Source organism: Tympanuchus pallidicinctus, unplaced genomic scaffold, assembly GCF_026119805.1.
Source record: "Tympanuchus pallidicinctus isolate F22 unplaced genomic scaffold, pur_lepc_1.0 scaffold4, whole genome shotgun sequence".
Classification (NCBI taxonomy): domain Eukaryota; kingdom Metazoa; phylum Chordata; class Aves; order Galliformes; family Phasianidae; genus Tympanuchus; species Tympanuchus pallidicinctus.
Genome location: NW_026294758.1, coordinates 39562238 through 39581049, shown reverse-complemented (window position 1 = coordinate 39581049; position 18812 = coordinate 39562238). Strand labels below are relative to the sequence as shown.

The 18812-nt window shown below is 39.8% G+C and overlaps 1 protein-coding gene and 1 pseudogene across 2 annotated transcripts in view; both read left to right on the top strand.

Annotated features, from left to right (window-relative positions):
* The window catches only part of SMC5 (structural maintenance of chromosomes 5), a 61403-nt gene extending 43450 nt beyond the window's left edge, over window positions 1-17953 (top strand). For both annotated transcript variants that reach the window (XM_052700728.1, XM_052700729.1), the window contains exons 17-24: window positions 497-619; window positions 7980-8105; window positions 11992-12087; window positions 12463-12567; window positions 12738-12857; window positions 15002-15181; window positions 15282-15377; window positions 17380-17953. In XM_052700728.1, coding sequence (XP_052556688.1) covers window positions 497-619; window positions 7980-8105; window positions 11992-12087; window positions 12463-12567; window positions 12738-12857; window positions 15002-15181; window positions 15282-15377; window positions 17380-17520 — 987 coding nt within the window. In that variant the 3' untranslated portion in view covers window positions 17521-17953. The remainder of the gene's footprint in view (window positions 1-496; window positions 620-7979; window positions 8106-11991; window positions 12088-12462; window positions 12568-12737; window positions 12858-15001; window positions 15182-15281; window positions 15378-17379) is intronic.
* Window positions 637-6668, top strand: LOC128089384 (tubulin alpha-1A chain-like; annotated as a pseudogene).
* Window positions 17954-18812: the final 859 nt, after the last annotated feature.

Sequence of the window (18812 nt, the reverse complement as noted above, 5' to 3'; positions counted from 1 at the left end):
AAAGTGGGGAAGATATTCCTTACACAAGAGCACTATGAAGTAGTTCCTGTAACCTGTCTGTTTTAAACTGTCACAAACTCTTTTCTTTTTTTTAGAAAACTTAAATTTAATCTATTTCCTTTGTGTAACAGATTTCTCTCTTACAATTGAGTTCTTCTGTACTGATTTCAGCTGAAGAAAGATTTTCTTCGTAGTGCGTGATATGATGCTATGTTTTGGCTTTAGGAGAAAAACAGTGCTGATAATATGCCGATGTTTCAGTTTTTGCTAAGCAGTGCCTCACAAAGCCAAGGGCATTTCAGCTTTTGGTACTGCCATGCCACTGAGTGGACTGGAGCTGGGTACAAGGAGCTGGGAGGGCACGGAACCAGGACAGCTGATTTCAGCTGACCGAAGGGATATTCCATATTATATGGTGTCATGCAGAAAACTAGAAAACTGTGAGGAGTTGATCAGTGGGGCAGCTGAAAAACACATTATTTGTTTTCCTACGCAGAATTATGTATCACTAAACATCCGCAAAGCAGATTTCATCCTTCAGAGCACTGCAGTGGATGCTGAGAAGAACAGACTAGAAGCAGAGTACAAGGCAGCAAGTGTAGAGCTGCGAGCTTCAGAGGTAAGTATTTCTGTGAATAGTGGGAAATCTACAATGAAACTACGTTCTGTGAAAGCCTTTATAGTGTAGAAGAGGAAGTTTCTCTGACATTCCTTAGGAATGTATATTAATATTGCTAATTCAGCCTTGATTTCTGTGGTTTGATTGATTGATTTACACATTTACAGATTTTCAATGAACTTCTATGAGAACTTCATCAATTGTCATGTCCTTGTTAGTCTGAGTAGAAGGGTTAGCTGGTTTTTGGAAATGTTCTTCTTCTGAATTTGTCATGGACAAGGGGACCCAACCCACGTGGTCAGTGCAGAATCATGATGAACCAAAACACATTGCATTAGAATGCAGCAGAGCTGCTGTACTCTTTCTTTGATTACTAGTGTTTACTAGTCCTTTCATTAATCTGATAGGAATTTTGATAAAAAGGCAGTTTCTGAGGAGCTGATAAAGTTGTTCTTTCTAGTGTATTGGTTTGCTGCTTGGAGATCGGTTTCTGTATTTATTTAGTAAACAAGCAATCTTTCAACATACAGCTCCAGAATGGTAGGTTTGTTCCTTATTTAGTGAGTAAGGTTTACTATAACTTATGCTAATTTAGTCTGATAGACAAAAAAAAAAAAATTTTGTTGAATTGAAAAGTGATTTTTATTTTGGATGATTATACATTTTGAGAAATAATGACCTGAGCATATATTTAGATAAACTATTGGAGGTTACAGGTATTATCACTAGCAGGATAACTAGGAAAATTAGAACTTAAGCAAAAAGTAACTTGCAGATAGAGGCAAATCCAGGATGTTGCCTGGAAAGTCACTGTTGGATCAGATCTCTCATGTGATGTGGCTGTTATTCAGACTTACTCAAAATCCAATCTGAATTGCTGTATTGCTGAGCTTGGTAAGGAGTAAGAATGTTTTATAAAGCCATGAACTTCATGGAATAGTCTGTATTGTCACTTTGTATTGTAAATGTATTTAATACTTTTTGGTTTTGTTCCCATGTTCTTCACCCTTTAGAGATCAGCTTTGAGTTGTTGTATAACTAGATGTCTAGTCAGATAAGTAAGTGGTATGTAAGGTAAACATTCTGATGATTCTTGGTTAGAGAAGGATTGCCTCATTGCTTAGTGAACAGGTGCTTGGGTCAGCTGAGGTCCTATTAGTCTCTGATGCTGCATTCAGCTACTTAAGTGGAGGAAATTATATCAGAACTTCTATTTGTGATGGTTGCTTTACTTGATTTTAGAAACATTAAAAACCCCAGTCCTTTAATTAGTAAACCTAGTGATCAGTCTTTCCAGAAATTTAATGGCTGTGGAGGAAAACTCTTTGGAGTATTCAAATGTGTTCAAAGTTTTCACTTACATAAAAGTCCAAAGCCATGCTTCCCCAAATGCAACATGTTGAGTCTTTGAATTAAGCCTCATGGTTCTTTTTTAGGTATTCTCTTTGCTGTGTTGCACTGTGGATGATTTGTTATACACTCTAGTGTGTCTCATATTCTGCCTTAACAGAGCAAAGTCTCTATAACTTAGCCAAATTATACATTATCATATCAAATCGGGTATTGTTTAAAATAATACTGTATTTAAATTGCGCACTCTGTCTTCTTAGCGATGTTGTCTGTGAGATCTTTTTCCTGCAGCAGTTTTGCATGAGGATAGTCTTGCTCCAAAGCTGTCCTTGAGGATGCCACCACAGTGCTTTGTGTAAAATTGCTGCATGCTTTCATAAAATAAGCCTGCAAAAAGGAGAAAACAGAAATAAGTATGTTGAAAAGAAGCTATATAATGAAACTAAATTAAAACCTAATTGTTATGATTATGGGGCTATTGATTTCTCTGATCGTCAGATACTTCTGTAGGTCATGTGTTGGTTTTGATGCATTAATTGAAACTGATACGGTGGGAATCAACTGAAGAAGCTTAGCACTTCTTCATGATGTTTATCTGCCAAGAAATTTTGAGGCTCAGTAATACCTAAGTAAGCATCTGATTAATATTTGAAACAGAGACCCTTCTTATTATGTCTAAGAGAAGATCCCACATGTTCCTTTTGTGAATGCTTGGCACTGGCATATAGTGGAGAGAGCAGTGTGTATGTAGTGGACCCCATTTTTTTTTTTAAACTACTGATTTGAAAAGGCCAGAACAGTGCACTTTTTTCAACAAGACAAGTTAGCTGGAGTTTATGTTTTGTCATTTCAGTACAAGTCAGAACAATGGTTTTATTTTAATAACATCTTGTGTTTATTTAGTGAACCAAAGAAGTAAATCTGTGTTTGTTACCTGTATTGAGCATCAGGGAGGATAGTTAGTCCCATCTGCTTATTAGATAATTGGCAGAGTTGCCTACATGTTCACAGTGATTGTTTGAAGAAGTCTTGGTAATTCTCTTGCTTTGATAGCTTGTTATTTGTTAGGTTCATTTGTTGTAAACTTGTTTAAATTATTGATGTTAGTATGTACGTTGCAGCATTTGCTCATTAAGTCAGGTTTTAATAAAATGCAAAATCTGTTTTCCTTTGTATAAATTTACAAACTTGAAATAATTAACTACTGCCACCAGCCAAGTGTTCTGACACTAATTCTTGAGAAGACGTTGGATAGTGATAGTGTATTTTCTATAACCAGCTTCACTTTTTGCACAAAACCAATTGCGCCATTGGTGAGCACAACAGAATGCAAATTGAGAGTGTATCCTGCTCTTGACTTCAGTAAGCTGTAATCAAAGCCCTGCACTTGTACAAACCTTTACTGAAGGAACCACCAAGTTGGTTCTTACACTGTTGGCTGAAGCAAATTTGAAGCTCTTTCTGGGCTGTATTTCATAGTAACTTTGTCTATTCAAAATATTATTTCTGCCTATCATAGAATTGTAGAGTGGTCTGAGTTGAAAAGGACCACAATGATCATGTAGTTTCAACCCCCCTGCTATGTACAGGTCACCAACCACCAGACCAGGCTGCCCAGAGCCACATCCAGATTGGCCTTGAATGCCTCCAGGGATGGGGCATCCACAACCTCCCTGGGCAACCTGTCCAGTGTGACACCACCCTCTGTGTGAAAAACTTCCTCCTAATATCCAAACTAATCCTCCCCTGTCTCATTTTAAATCCATTCCCCCTTGTCCTATCACTGTCCACTCTTGTATGCAGCTGTTCCCCCTCCTGTTTATACGTTCCCTTCAAGTACTGGAAGGCCACAATGAGGTCTTCCCAGAGCCTTCTCTTCTGCAAGGTAAACAAGCCCAGTTCCCTCAACCTTTCTCCAAGGAGAGGTGTTCCAGCCCTCCTCTGGAATCATTCCAAGAGCTCTGCGTCTTTCTTGTACTGGAGGCCCCAGGCCTGGATGCAGTATTCCAGATGGGTCCTCACAAGAGCTGAGTAGAGTGGGACAATCATTTTCCTCTCCTTGCTGACCTCTGCTCTGTTAATGCAGCTCAGGATGTAGTTGATCTTCTGGGCAGCAGGCGCACTGCTGCCTCATGTCCGGGTTCTTGTCTACCAGGACCCTCAAGTCCTTCTCCACGTGGCTGCTCTTGAGGGGTTCTTCCCTCAGCCTGTATAGATACCTGGGACTGTCCCATCCCACATGTAGCACCTTGCACTTGGCCTCATTGAACTTTGTTAGGTTCTCACGGGCCCACTTCTCCAGCCTGTCCAGGTCGTTTTTGTTGGCTTCCCTTCTCTCCAGTGTATGGACTGCACCAGTCAGCTTGTTGTCATCTGCAGACTTGCTAGGAGTGTACTTGATGCCATCGTCTGTCATTGATGAAGATGCTGAAGATGATGGTCCCAAGACCAACCCCAGAAGGGACAGAGCTCTGCTCGTGGCTGGCCTCCACCTGGTCATACCATTAAACACAACCCTTTGGCTGCGTCCAGCCAGCCAGTTCCTAATCCATTGAACAGTCTATCTCTCAAATCCATACCTCCCCAATTTAGAGAGAAGGATGTGGTGAGGGACCATGTCAAAGGCCTTGCAGAAGTCCAGATAGATGACATCTTTTGCCCTTCACCTGTCCACCAGGGCCATCACTCCATCATAGAAGGCCGCTAGATTGTTCAGGCACTATCTGCCCTTAGTGAAGCCATGCTGGCTGTCTTGAATCATCTCTTTGTCTCGTATGTGCCTTAATAAAGCTTGTAGATGAATCTGTTTCAAGATCTTCCAGCCAAAGAGTTGAGGCTCACCGGCCTTTAATTCCCCAACATCATACTTTAACTCTTTCTTAAAAGTGGGAGTGATGTTTCTTATTTCCAGTCACCGGGGACTTCACTGGGCAGCCATGATTTTTCAAGTATGTTGGAGAGTAGCTCGGCAGTCACATCAGCCGTCTTTCTCAGAACCCTAAAACAGATGTCATCTGGCCCCATAGACCGATGTGCATTCAGTTTAATGTGGAGGTCTCGGACTTGTTCCACTGTTACAGTGGGGTGGAATCAGCTCCTCTCACCCACACCTAGAGTTTCCGGGTCCTGGCAGACACGGTGAAGAACCTTACCACCAGTGAAGAGCGAGCAGCTACCATGTGTGAGTGCATCTCCATCCACATGGGCCAAGCGGGCATGCAGATCAGCATTGCCTGCAGGGAGCTGTACTGCCTGGAGCATGGCATCCAGACCAACAGCCTGATACCCAGCGATGAGACCATCTGCGGGGGGGGAGGGTGACTCCTTCAACACCTTCTTCAGTGAGACGTGGGCTGGCAAACACGTGCCCTGCGCTGTGTTTGTGGACCTGGAGCTCACAGTGATAGGTGAGGTGAGCATGGGGACGTACTGGCAGCTCTTCCACCCTGAGCAGTTAATTACGGGCAAGGAGGATGCGGCCACCAACTACACCCAAGGGCACTACAGCATTGACAAGGATGATCTCTTGGTGCTGGACCGCATCTGCAAGCCAGACAAGTGCATGGGGCTTCAGGGCTTCCTTGTGGTCCATAACTTGGGATGTAGTACTGGCTCCAACTTCATCTCGCTGCTGATGGAGCTCCTCTCAGTTGACTACAGGAAGAAGTCCAAGCTGGAGTTCTCCATCTGCCCAGCCCTGCAGGTGTCCATGGCTGTGGTGGAGCCCTACAACTCCATCCTCATCTCCCACACCGTGCCAGAGCATTCCAGCTACACCTTCATGGGGGACAACTGGGCCATCTACTGCATCTTCTGCAGGAAGAGTGGACATTGAGTGCCCAACCTACACCAACCTCAACAGGCTGATAGGGCAGATTGTGTCCTTCATCACAGCCTCGCTGCGCTTTGATGGGGCTCTGAACGTTGATTTGATGGAGTTCCAGACCAATCTAGTGCCGTACCCACACATCCACTTCCTATTGGCCATGTATGTGCCCATGATCTCTGCCAGGAAGGTGTGCCATGAGCAGCTGTCAGTGGCTGAGATCACCAGTGTGTACTTCAAGCTGACCAACCAGATTGGCATGGCTGTGTAGCCTTTCAGTGGATCCTTTGCCTCGTTATGAAGAGGTCAAACACAACCTTACTGAAGTCAACCGGCTTTTAAATTTTTGTGATTGAAAATACAGACTAGTTTTAATTCAGAAGCTTCTAAAATGTTCCTAAAGTACTGTTTTCAGATGTACAATTGGACATACACAGATATGTAATAGAATGTAAGTATTGTGGTGTACAGTTTAATTTGTGTTAATCCAGAATGAAATAATATGTTGGCTCTGGCAAAAAGGATGGCCATCCTCCACTTATTCCTATCTTATCAGTGTAGCAATAAAGTCAGCCTTTCTTGCCGATGTGACATTTCTTTACTTCTCCAGGATAGTGTAGAAAAATCTTTACAGTGTGGTTATGAAGACAGTGGGACATTTATGTCTAATGTAGAATCTGCTTCCTTTGTGTTTTGAGACAACAGGACTTCTGAGTTGATACATGCCGTACAGAACAATAACCCAAATTCTCTCATGATCATATCTGTTACATATCTGACATCTGTTGCATTCAGTAAATAAAAGTTAATTAAATTGCTAGGAAGTAAGTGGCTGTCTTGTCTTTGTAAAATGTGGAATAAATATATATCTAACTGTATAAACTCTAAATGAACTTTTTTTCCCCTCCCCCCCCCCCACTGGAGGGCTGCGATATTTAACTAAAATACAAAACAATTTAAAAAATGGGGAGATAAAGCACTCTGAAGTGTAGGAATGTGATTAGACTTTTCAAACTGCTAGAAGGAAATTCTGAAGCAAAATTGTGTTCAGATGGATTTTGAATTAGGATTTTGTGAATGCTTCTTATGTAACTGTCTATTAAAAGGTGGATTGCAAGTGTAATCAGTCACTGAGTAGCAGTAGAGTAAAATAACTTGAACTCAAAACTCAGTCTTCAGGTATGTACTCTTTTTCACTTCTAAATTGGCAGCTTCCAGCTCTCTGCAGCTGTGTGCACCTGAACTGGGAGACAGTAACAGTTATTCTACAGTTGTCCCACTCTGTGTGTCAGAGCAGCAGATGTGAGGCCAGGTCTGTGTACAGAGAGAAATGAGTGAGAGTTGTGGGGTCAGAAGCACTCTCCCAAGCTTTTTGCTTGAATACCAATTTTAAAGATAATCTTTAGCTTAGAGCTTTATATAAGTGTTGTGTTTTCTGAATTGAATTTTCAACCTCTGTTACGGTAAGTCACATTGCATTATAAAAATCATAGGACTGTACAAAAGCAAAAACTGCTTTTCACTTACTTTTCAGTGTTGGTTTAATACTGTGAGTTTTTTTTTCTGTTTTGCTAGCTGTATAACAGTAGTAGAATATGAAACAGCAAATGGAGGATTTCTAATTATGTAATTGAGGTTTATTCTGTACAGTTTCAAGTAATCTCTGCCATGTAAATAATGCAATTAGATGGGGGCAAATAATGCTCACAAGTAGTTATATTTTGGTTTATTTTTAGTTTGTTTTTTTGGTTTATTTTTAAATTTAGTGTAAAATTGTCAAGTAATAGACACATTGAAGCTACAAAAAAGTATCGATGTCTACAGGAAAAATAAATTTAGTTATATTACAAGAAAATGCTTTTGATTAATTTACCTTCATGTATGTTGACTTTGAACAGAAAGCCAGACTAAATTCTACTTGTTGAAATGAAGATTTTTTTTTTAATTTTGTGCAGTCTTGATTTCTGATTTCTTTATTGATTTCAATAGCATTTGTTGCTGGTAAGCTGTTGTCACCACTGGTTAGAACTGAAGTTCAGCTGTGTGACAACAGCTTGTAAAGTTTAGATGTTCAGTACATTTCTAAAGAATCAGTCAAATTTAATGAAAGTTCATAGACAACAGTGGCCAGCAAGAGGAAATGTGAAGTAAAATATATGTGTATTTTAATATATTTTCTAACAGCAACGTTTTCTTGAACTGGATGAGAGAAAGCGGATGCTTACAGAGAACTGCAAGGAGTTGCTGAAAAAAGCTCGACAGATGTGCAATATGAATCTGGATCAGCATCTTCCAAAAGAGTTTCAAACGGTATGTACAAAAATAAATCTTTGTATTTCTCTTACATTTTGGATAACATACACCATTCTAATTTTTTCAGCAAGTTAATACTTTGTACTTAACACTGGAAAGTACCAGCAAAGATCATTTACGTTACCTTGAAACTGTTGGTAAAGATGACTGTTGGTAAAGATCCTCCCTACCAAGGGAAGATCCCTCCTTGATTTGTTCTTTATGAACAGAGAAGGAGATGTGGTGATCAGTAGCTATCTTAGGCACAGTGACCACAAAATGATGGTGTTCTCCATTCATGGTGAAGTCTGCAAAGGGGAGTCAGCAAAACTACACTGGACTTCCGGATGGCAGACTTTGGACTGTTTAGGATGTTGGTTGAGAGAGTCCTCTGGGAGACAGTTCCAAAGGCTAGAGGGATCCAGAAAGGCAAAACATCCCTCAAGAAGGACTTCAGAGGTGCTAGGACAGGCTGTTACTGTGTGTCAGAAAATGAACTGACAGGGAAGGCCATCATGGCTGAACAGGGAGCTTTTGCTAAGACTTGGGTTAAAAAAGAGTGTACTACTTTTGGAAGAAGGGACAGGCAACTTGGGAAGAGTACAAGGATGTTGCTATTATATACAGAGAGAAAATTAGAAAGGCAGAAGTCTAACTAGAACTAAATCTGGCCACTGTTATAAAAAGATAACAAAAGTTACGTTTTTCCAAATACATTAATGACCAAAGGAGTGCCAAGGAGAAGTTCCATTCTTTATTGGATATATCAGAGAACATTACCACCAAGGATAAAGAAACAGGTTAGGAACTCATTGCCTTCTGTCTTTAGTAGTCAGACCAGTTATCCTCAGGGTACTCAGCCTCCTGAGCTGGAAGACAGGCATGGGGAGCAGAATAACCCCCGCCCATAATTCAGAAGAAATCAGTTAGTCACTAGCTATTACACCTGAATGATCTCAAGTCTATGGGGCAAGGTGGGATCCACCCAGAGGTACTGAAGAAGATGGCAGAGGTGCTCTCCAAGTCACTTCCCAGTATTTATGTGCGGCCCTGGTCACCTGTGGAGGTTCCATATGACTGGAGACGTGTTGCTCATCTACAAGAAAGATTGAATTGAGGGGGCTACAGGCCTATCAGCCTGACCTCTGTGTTGAGGAAGGTCATGGAACAGATCATTTTGAGTGCAATCATGCAGCATCTGTGACAACCAGAGGATCAGACCTAGCCAGCACAGTTTTGTGAAACCTGATCTTCTTTGACCAGGTGACCTGTCCATATGATGAGGGTAAGGCTGTTTATGTAGTCTGCAGAGACTTTAGCAAAGCCCTTGACAGGGTCTTCCCCAGCATCCTCCTGGAGAAGCTGGCAGATCATGGCTGAGACGTGTAGTTTTCACTGGATAAAAAACTAGTTAGATGGCTGAGCCCAGAGAGTGGTGTGTAGTTAAATCCAGCTGCTGACTGGTTATGAGGTATGGGTTTCCTAGGGGCTGGGGCCAGTCCTGTTTAGTATCTTTATTGATGGTCTGAATGAGGAGATGGAGTGCAACCTCAATAAGTATGCAGATGAAACAGTGCTGGAGGAAAGTGTCAATCTGCCCGAGGATAGAAAGGCCTATAGAGTGAAATGGATAGGCTGGATCAGTGGGCCGAGGCCAATTGTATGAGGTTCAAAAAGACCAAGTATTGGGTCCTGGAGTTTGGTCACAACAACCCCATGCAGTGCTACAGGCTTGGGGCAGTGTGGCTGGAAAACTGCACAGAGGAGAAGGATCTGAGGATGTTAGTCAACGGACAGCTGAACATGGGCCAGTGGTGTGCTCAGGTGGTGAAGAAAGCCAGCAGCATCCTGGCTTGCGTCAGAAATAATGTAGTCAGTGTAGGAAGGTACGCTGCAAGACGTTGAGGCCCTGGAGCGTGTCCAAAGAAGGCCTGTGAATATGATGGAGGGTCTGAAGCATAAGTTGTATGTGGTCTGGCAACAGGAACTGGGGTTGTTTAGTTCTTCCTTCTGTCTAAATGGGAGATGTGTGGATTTGAAAGATTAACTACTTTATGGATTATGAACTGGTTGGCTGGTTGCAGCCAAAGGATTGCAATGTTTCTGGTTGGAGGCTGGTCACAAGCTATCTCTTCAGGGGTTGGTCTTGGGACCAGTGCTCTTCAGCATCTTCATCAGTGACAAAGACAATGGAATTGAATGCACGCTCAGCAAGTTTGCAGATGACAAAAAACTGAGTGGTGCAGTCCACTCAGAAGTGGGCCTATAAGAAACTAACGAGGTTCAGTGAGGCCAAGTGCAAGGTGCTGCGTGTGGGCTGGGACAGTCCCAGGTATTTATACAGGCTGAGGGAAAAACCCCTTGAGAAAAGCTCTGCAGAGGACTGGACAAGAACCTGGACATGAGGCAGCAGTGTGAGCTTGCTGCCCAGAAGGCTAGCTGTGTTCTGGGCTACATTAAAAGAGCAATGGTCAGTAGGGAGAGGGAAGTGATTGTGCCTCACTACTCAGCTCTTGTGGGGACCATCTGGAGTACTGCATCCAGGCCTGGGGCCCCCAGCACAAGAAAGATGTAGACCTCTTGGAATGGGTCCAGAGAAGGGCCACTAAGATGATCAGAGGGCTGGAGCACCTCTCCTATGGAGAAAGGTTGAGGGAACTGGGCTTGTTTACCTTGCAGAAGAGAAGGCTCTGGGGAGAAGGCTCATTGTGGCCTTCCAATATTAGAAGAGAGCAAGGGGAAACAGCTTCTTACAAGGTTTAATAGTGACACGACAAGGGGGAATGGGAGATTCAGGTTAGATATTAGGAGGAAGTTTTTCATACCGAAGGTAGTGGGGCACTGAAACAGGTTGCCCAGGGAGGTTGTGAATGCCCCATCCCTGGAGGCATTGGAGGCCAAGCTGAGTGTGGCTCTGGGCAGTCTGGTGGTTGGACACCCTGCCTACAGTCAGTTGTAACTAAATTGTCTTTGAAGTCCTTTTCAACCCAGGCCATTCTATAGTACAACACTTTTTTTTTCTTCTGAAAAGAAGAAGCTCAGGGAAGACTTTATTGTTCTCTACAACTGCCTGAGAAATGGTTGGGACAAGATGGGACTTGTCCTTTTTTCCTAGGGAATTAGAGATAGTCCATTACCTCTCATTATTAAGCTACTCCAGAGAGGGGTTCAGGTTGGATATTAGAAAACAATTCTTTTCTGAAAGAGTCAGTAAGCATTGGAACAAGCTGCACAAGGAGGTGTTGGAATCACCATCCCTGGAGACGTTTAAGAAATGTGTAGATGAGGCTCTTAAGGGCATGTTTTAGTGGGCATGGTGGTGGTGAGTTGACAGTCAGACCACGTGATCTTAGTCATCTTTTTCAATTTTAACAATTCTGTCATTCTATTTGGTCTTCTAAAGCATCTTCCAGTAGCGAGACTGTTAGAGCTGGGTTACTCTGTGCGTAGGGAAAAGAAAAAATCATCTGAAATCTCAATTCAAATTTTTAGGTTTGTATTCACAGAAAGAGTTCAAGACCGTATTATTCTAGCTTCTTGCTTAAAGGGAGTAACGTGAAAGCACTTAAAGCTGGGCTGTCTGGTTACCTGCCTGAAGTTCTTTACAGCCGTTGGCAGCATTTGTACAGCCTAAGTAACATAGCCCTGGCTTAAGCTGTGTCTGAGTGCCTGTATCTACACAAGTTAGCAAACAAGGAGCAATTAATTGTGTATCTCTGATAGGCATTGTGGACGTAATTCTCTGTCCAGAAGAGTTTGTGAGGAAATGTTGCTGTGTTAAAATTTTGAACATGAGGCATCCTGAAAAAAAGTAATTGAATGTTTGCTGGCTTATTGAATTCTTTTTAGCAAATGAGCTCTTCATTACCATTGATGTAAAATGCACACATCTTTTCTCTTCTAGGCTTTTCAGACTCTTCCAAACACATTGGAGGAAATAGATGCTTTTCTGAATGAAGAGAAATCAAGAGTCTCCTGTTTCACAGGCCTGAGTGCTTCAGTATGTTCACTTCTTTCTCTCCACCCTCTTTCCCTTTTCTTCCACTCGTATTGTACTTACTTCCCACTCTGTACTAGATTTCTTGGTTTAATAAGCTAGACAGCAGAAACAATGTGTGTAAATGCCAGATTCTGCATCCATTAGAGTTGTAAGTAGGTTCTTCCTAAAGAACAGTGTGTTCTGTGCCTGTTTTTTCTTTTTAAAAGTTGCAGTAACCTGAAATAAGAAATACAGTTCATGTGCCTTAAAGCTGGAAATGTCTTGTTCACTGTACAGTGTAACAGTTACATGATTGTGTTTGAGCAGGATAGTATTTTTACAATTCCTGTTAGAGTTGGTAAACCTTGTCTATACTTTTCATTCTTATTCTAAAAGGTTGTTGAAGAATGCAGTAAGCAAATGGAGGAAATACAAAAGTTGATGGAAGACATAGAAGAAAATAAAAAGGAATTGGATAACTATAAGCAAAGTATTTCAGAGGTAATAGTTGAAATTAGCAATTCTGTGTTAGTATGTCTTCATCTGAATAGAACGTGAGTACAAAAATAACTGAGCATGAAGTGAGATGTTAGCTTCTGTAATTATATTTTTTATTGATATCTAAAGAAAAATCACAGAAAATTATTTTACATGGATGTTTTCACTTCTAGATAAAAGAAAGATGGTTAAACCCCTTGAAAAAGATGGTTGAGAGCATTAATGAGAAATTCAGTGGCTTCTTTAGTTCTATGGAAAGTGTCGGTGAAGTTGATCTTCATGTGGAAAATGAGGTATGACTGAGTTTTCACCTAGAAGAATATCGCATTCGCTTGGTAATTTGTTATTTAATCAGTATTTATTTGGATTGTAGGGAAGATGTTGTTTGAAGTCCATTTTTTTAACCGGTGTGCTAGAACTGACTGATAAATCTGATAAAATGAAAATGAGTCATTATTCAGTTGCATAGGAGTTCAACTCGTTGATGTTTGGATGCTTCATACAGTTGAATAAATTATGCAGCATTCTCAAACACAGAATTGTTTTTATTCTTTTCATGAAAGATTCATTTTGAGAATGCTCTTTTAGATCTTGAATTTCTGAAAGTGCTTCTACATTCTGCCAAAACAATAGCCTTCAGGGAAAGCAGTGAGTGAGCAGTGCATGATCTGAAATTTCAGAACATTGTCTGTGCTTCCTTCTTTTTACTGTATTAGGTGGAATTGTGCGTTTCAGTTCTGATTTTTTTTCCTTCTCTGTTACTCTTTTACAAGGCTCAGTGAGAGGCGCTGCGTTTACTTTACCTGTAAATCTGTCATGTTGTTAATATACTTCTGTGTGTATATGTTGTTGCTGATTTTGCTATTCTATTATGATTTAGTGGCTAAAAGCTGGTACAGTTTTAATGATTTAATTCTGTCTATGGTTTTTCTCAGCTTTTGGCATTTTGACTGTTTTGAAGCAGTAGCAATCAGCCTGTTGCATCATTACTGACGCTTAACCTCTGATGAAAAGTTTTAAGCTCCAGTGGTACTTTGGGGAGTGAGTGATATTCATTGTAGTGAGTTGAAGAGAAATTGGTTGTTTTGTTTTAAGCTAACTGCTGTAATGGTGACCTTAAATATTCTTTTTTTTTAGGTACTGCATGCATTTTGCAGCATTAATAGTTGATGTACTTCTTTTTTTTTTTTTTTTTTTTTTTTGCTGTTTTTTTGTTTTGCAATAAATTACTCCAGCAGCTCTAAAAATATGTGAAATATTACTTATTGTCTGGGACAAAACAGTAACTGGAAAAGTTTTGTATGTGAACAGTGCTTAACAGTGTATCAGAGCTAGTATGAAGTGGTGGGGCATAAAAAGAGAAGGGGCTTTTCAATTCTTCTGAAAGTTATTTACAAAGACAGTTCTCTTTTACACAAATACCATCCTTTACCTAAAAACAAAGTGGAAAAGAATGCAGAGAAAAACAGTAAAACAGTTTAAAAGCAAAGTGAATTGGGGCTCAGTGTGTAGTTTGCTCTGAAAGTACTGCCTCCTATTTATTTCCATGAAAATTACTGCAGATAAAAGAGCACAATAACGCAATTTGATAGAGCAAATTCTCAGCTACAGAACACTGTTTTTCATCATAGTCACCACCATTAGATATTCATTTTCACTAGTGATGAACAAGAACCTGCATGCCACACCTGTGAAAGTTTGTACTCGCAGAGGTGATCCAGTGCCTCACTGTGCTAGCATCCACTGTTTTGTCTCCATAAATGTTCAGTGGGTGTCGATAAATGTCAGTAGGTACAATTTTTTTCCCCATGGGAGAATTCAGTCACAACCTTTGGAAGAGCTCAAGGATCTTTAAAGGATCCTTTCCAACCTCAGCCATTCTATGGTTCAAACACGCTCCCATGTTAAACACCATTCAGCTGACTGCCCCTCTGCTGCCATCTGTTGCACAGCAAAAGCACGTAATGGAATACTGGTGGAAGATTCAAATTCTACTGCCATGGCACCAACATCTGTCTCTGAATTCATGGGACAACATAACGAAATATGAGGGCTGCTCCAAAATAAATGCCTTCTATCTCCTTTGAAGGTCTTGGCCTTTTTACTTGGGAAGGTGTCAAAACTAGTTTGAGAGGTTAACTAGTATTACTGTACCAATGAGTAAAGCTTTTTCCTCAAGGGATCAACATCCATAATGCAAGAAACAAAAAATGTCTTCTAGTTGTTGAGTTTCATATCTTCCTACTTTTCAGAAGACTCTTTTTCCCTTATCTGTAAACATGAGAGGAGAACCCTCTAGACAGTAGTGCTGTTGTTATGAATATTCTTGTGACACTGGAGAGGGAGTGGCCTTGAGTTGTGCCAGGTTGGGACATAAGGATTCAGGTCGGATATAAGAAAAAATGTTTTCTCTGAAAGAGTGGTCTGACTTTTGTAGGAGGAGTACGACAAATACGGAATTCGCATAAGAGTCAAATTCCATAACTTCACTGATCTTCATGAATTGACTCCGTATCATCAGAGTGGAGGTGAGAAAAGTGTTTCAACTGTCTTGTACCTGATGGCTCTACAGGAACTCAACAGGTGTCCTTTCAGGGTTGTAGACGAAATAAATCAGGTGAGGATCAATTGTGCAGTAAATAATCACTTATTATACAGATACTTATGAAATAGTAGAGAGAACAGCCTTTTTTATTTTTTATTTTTTTTCCTTTAAGGGCATGGATCCAGTGAATGAAAGAAGAGTTTTTGAAATGTTTGTGAAAACTGCTTGTAAAGAAAGCACATCACAGTACTTCTTAATTACACCCAAGGTATGTGGCTGAAAATGAAAGTTTTGTGTGTAGGAGAGCTTAACTTTGTGTGACAGATTCTCTATAAACACTGAGTAACTTTGATTTGTGTTACCTAAAGGATTAATATTAAATGAGTAACTGTAGCAGAATTTATCAATTTTAAGGACCGTTTTGCCAGGAATTCACAAAACATGTATGTGTGAAAACTCATGCCATCATAAAGATGGCATTCTGTGTGTCTGGCTTGAGGTAGGCTCTGGTAAATAGGGTACGTTGTAACAAGACTGTCAACTGTAATGCTTTAACCTAAAACACAAATGTCCTTGAAACAGAGACCAATTTCCAAGCATGACTGTGGAAAAGGCTAGTGTTACTGGCAAGTGCTGCTGGGCTCAGAAGATGAAGAGAAGTTTCACAGTCATGGAGGAAACTCTGATGACTAGTAGGGGCTTAGAAGCACAGAAAGGGTCAGTGTTAAGCAGCATGGAAAATGGCTTGAAAAGGACTTTCCAGTCAGGAACAGCCAGTGCTCGATCATGTATATAGGTTAAAACAAACAAAAAAAACAGCAGTTAACTTTCTGAGTTTGATGATGTAGCTTGAGAAGGCTATCAGATAGGATGGCAGTTCAGCTGTGTTTTGAACAGGGGCTGATTCAGCTAACACAGGGCAGTTAGAACCACTAGAAATAAGTCGTATGCCAGGGAGACAAGAATGGGCCTTATACTTCTTATTAAGATGTCAGTTTTCCTATATCCCCACTTTTGCTGCATTTAAAAAAATATGGGGTATTATGTGCTATTCTTTCCTTTAAAGAACAATTGAAAGACCTAAGAAAAGCCAGCTATAGCAGTTACCTAAAATAAATAAAAATAGAGGGAAGGTGATGCTTGTTATTCCTTTTGATATTGCGGTTCACTTATCTCCACACAGGTGGTCATTTCTTTGTCGTGTTATTTTTGACTGTCTTGTTGTGTATATCTGTCTCATTTTGCATTTCTGTGATTTCTGTCCTTACCATTCTACTTTTCTCTTTCTTACTTTGAGGAACAGCAGTCATTTGAATGGATATTGAAAGTATAGCTCTACCAGTAGAAGTGCTTCTCATGTGTGGGGGCTGAAGAAGATGACTGAGGATTCGGAGTCTGTTTTAAAAGTTGAGCTCATTGTGAAATTATGAAGAATAGACAAGGGGAAAAAATTGAATTAGCAAAGTTAGTCAAAAATCAGAGCAAAAATGAGAAGCAAGAAGAAACTTCAGAGTTTAAAAAAGTCTAACATTTATGGTAAAAAGAAGATCAAAGAGTGTGTAGTACCATGGTTCAGCAGCGTCATGCTGTTATGAAGAGAAAATATTGAGGTTTTTGTTGGACCATGTTGTATTTTTGGTTTCTTTGGGATTTTTTGGTGTTTTTTTTCATAAACAGATTTTCAGTAAAATCAGTCATGAGTAGATGATAACCAGATGTTGAAGTTGTAATGGCCTACTGGAAGGAATTGTATTGAAATACCACTTCATGTAAATAAAGATAAGGAAAGTTGCATTCTGGATAACTGTGATTCACTGACAGAATGAGTGAGTGTATTTCTTAGCAGTGAGTCCTGGGTTTGAAAATCAGTGTTTGTAATACCAAACTATGATACAAATAACTATCATATAGGGAATGATTGTTTCTTTTCTAGAGAGCAAGATTACAGGTCAAAGTAATCTAAAATTAGGTAATCCTGGATAGGGCAAGTAAGCGAAGACTTCATTCACCGCAAGAAGATACAGATAGAAACTTTTTTTCATAGTAAGAAACAAGTGCAACATGTAAGTTACCTGAGTTATACGTACAGCCTCTTTGGGGGTTTCTGGGAAGAAACTATACGTCATCTGTCAGAAAAATTAGGAAATTCATCCTGTGGTGTTGACCTTTTAAGGTATAAGCTTTACATTAACCTTCTTCTCTGCTTTTAGGTAATGGGGAACGTGGTCTTTTCTGGCTGTTTAAACTTTGACTTTTGTGTTTTTCCCCAGCTCTTGCAGAATCTCACTTACAATGAAAGGATGACGTTGCTGTTTGTCTACAATGGACCTTTTATGGTGGAGGCAAACAAATGGAACTTAAAGACTTTCTGTAGGCGGCGGCGGCGGCTTGGAAGGACGGATGAACAGTGATACATACCCTATATATATGCATATACACACATATATAAAATATTTGGTGTTTTTATAGAATGTTTTATAACATCAGTCATTCAGATCTTCAGAAATTGTAAAAGATGAGAAACTGCAAAGGGTCAATTCTTAAGAGATTTGTAAAAATACATTGGATTTGAAATGCGTGATTTTTTTTATATCTTTCATAGTGGCTTGTTTAAATAATATTTTAAATAAAAAGGAAGTTTCTTTATTTTATTACTTTCAGTAATATAAAAAATATGTTTAATTGTTCTAGGTTATATTGGACTAAACTGATGTTTGTTTTTCTAAAAGTTTGGAGTTTACTTTTATTAAACTGTATTCCCCTCACAAAGTTAAGGATGTTCCCCAACTTTTCCAACTGGATGGAAATGGAAAGTTTTTGAATGAATAAACAAATGAAACAGAAGATGTGTGAGAAGATAATTGTGTGTAAGTAGCTGTGCATTGTTTTTTGCTTTGTGAAAATAGACTTATGTATGTCTATTTTATGTATATATGGCGAGTAGACTGGTAATGTCCTTCATTATTGTAATTATATTTTAGCCAGTGTTGCAATTTTGTATTCTTGGAAGGGTAAGGTCTTTATTTTTCACAGCAAGAAGATGTGACAGAGCCAGGTGTTTCTGAAACAGTTGAAGCCGTGAGCTTGTTAGTTTGCAGAGATGAAACTCAGTGATGTGTAACTATTTTAAAGTAAAACTGGGTATGAGCAGTGTTTAGCTGTGCTGGAGTGATTGTACATACAGTAGCTTTTTATCCTTAACTGTAGAATTAATCAGTAGAGTAGGTGTTAAGTCTTGGAAAGTAAATTTCATAGCACATTGTATACAATTCAGTAGCACATTGAATACCTAAAATACATTTCAAATTCTTTAGTTGTATTACAAATTTTGTAAATGGATGAAAACAATGACTGATATCTAAAATGTACACGAAAACAAGTGAGTTAGAGTACATCTGAAAATAGGCAGTATTCTCTTTTTCACCAGGAAAGAAGCTTTAAGTAGAATTCTATTCATAATTTGGTGTCCATTCGATTTTAAATGAGAGGTTTTTTTAATAGCATCCTGTCAGTAAACTGCCCACAAAATTGGTATTTTCACACAAGAATGAGGTAGTAGAAATAAAGTTACTCACTGCAAAACTTAAGCCAAGATATGAAGGTTTTCAAGCACAAAAAGTAGAGAATTCTTATTTTGAATGAAATAAGCTTTAGATATGAACTGTGTACACCTGCATCCGCAGGTCAAAGACTGACAACTATG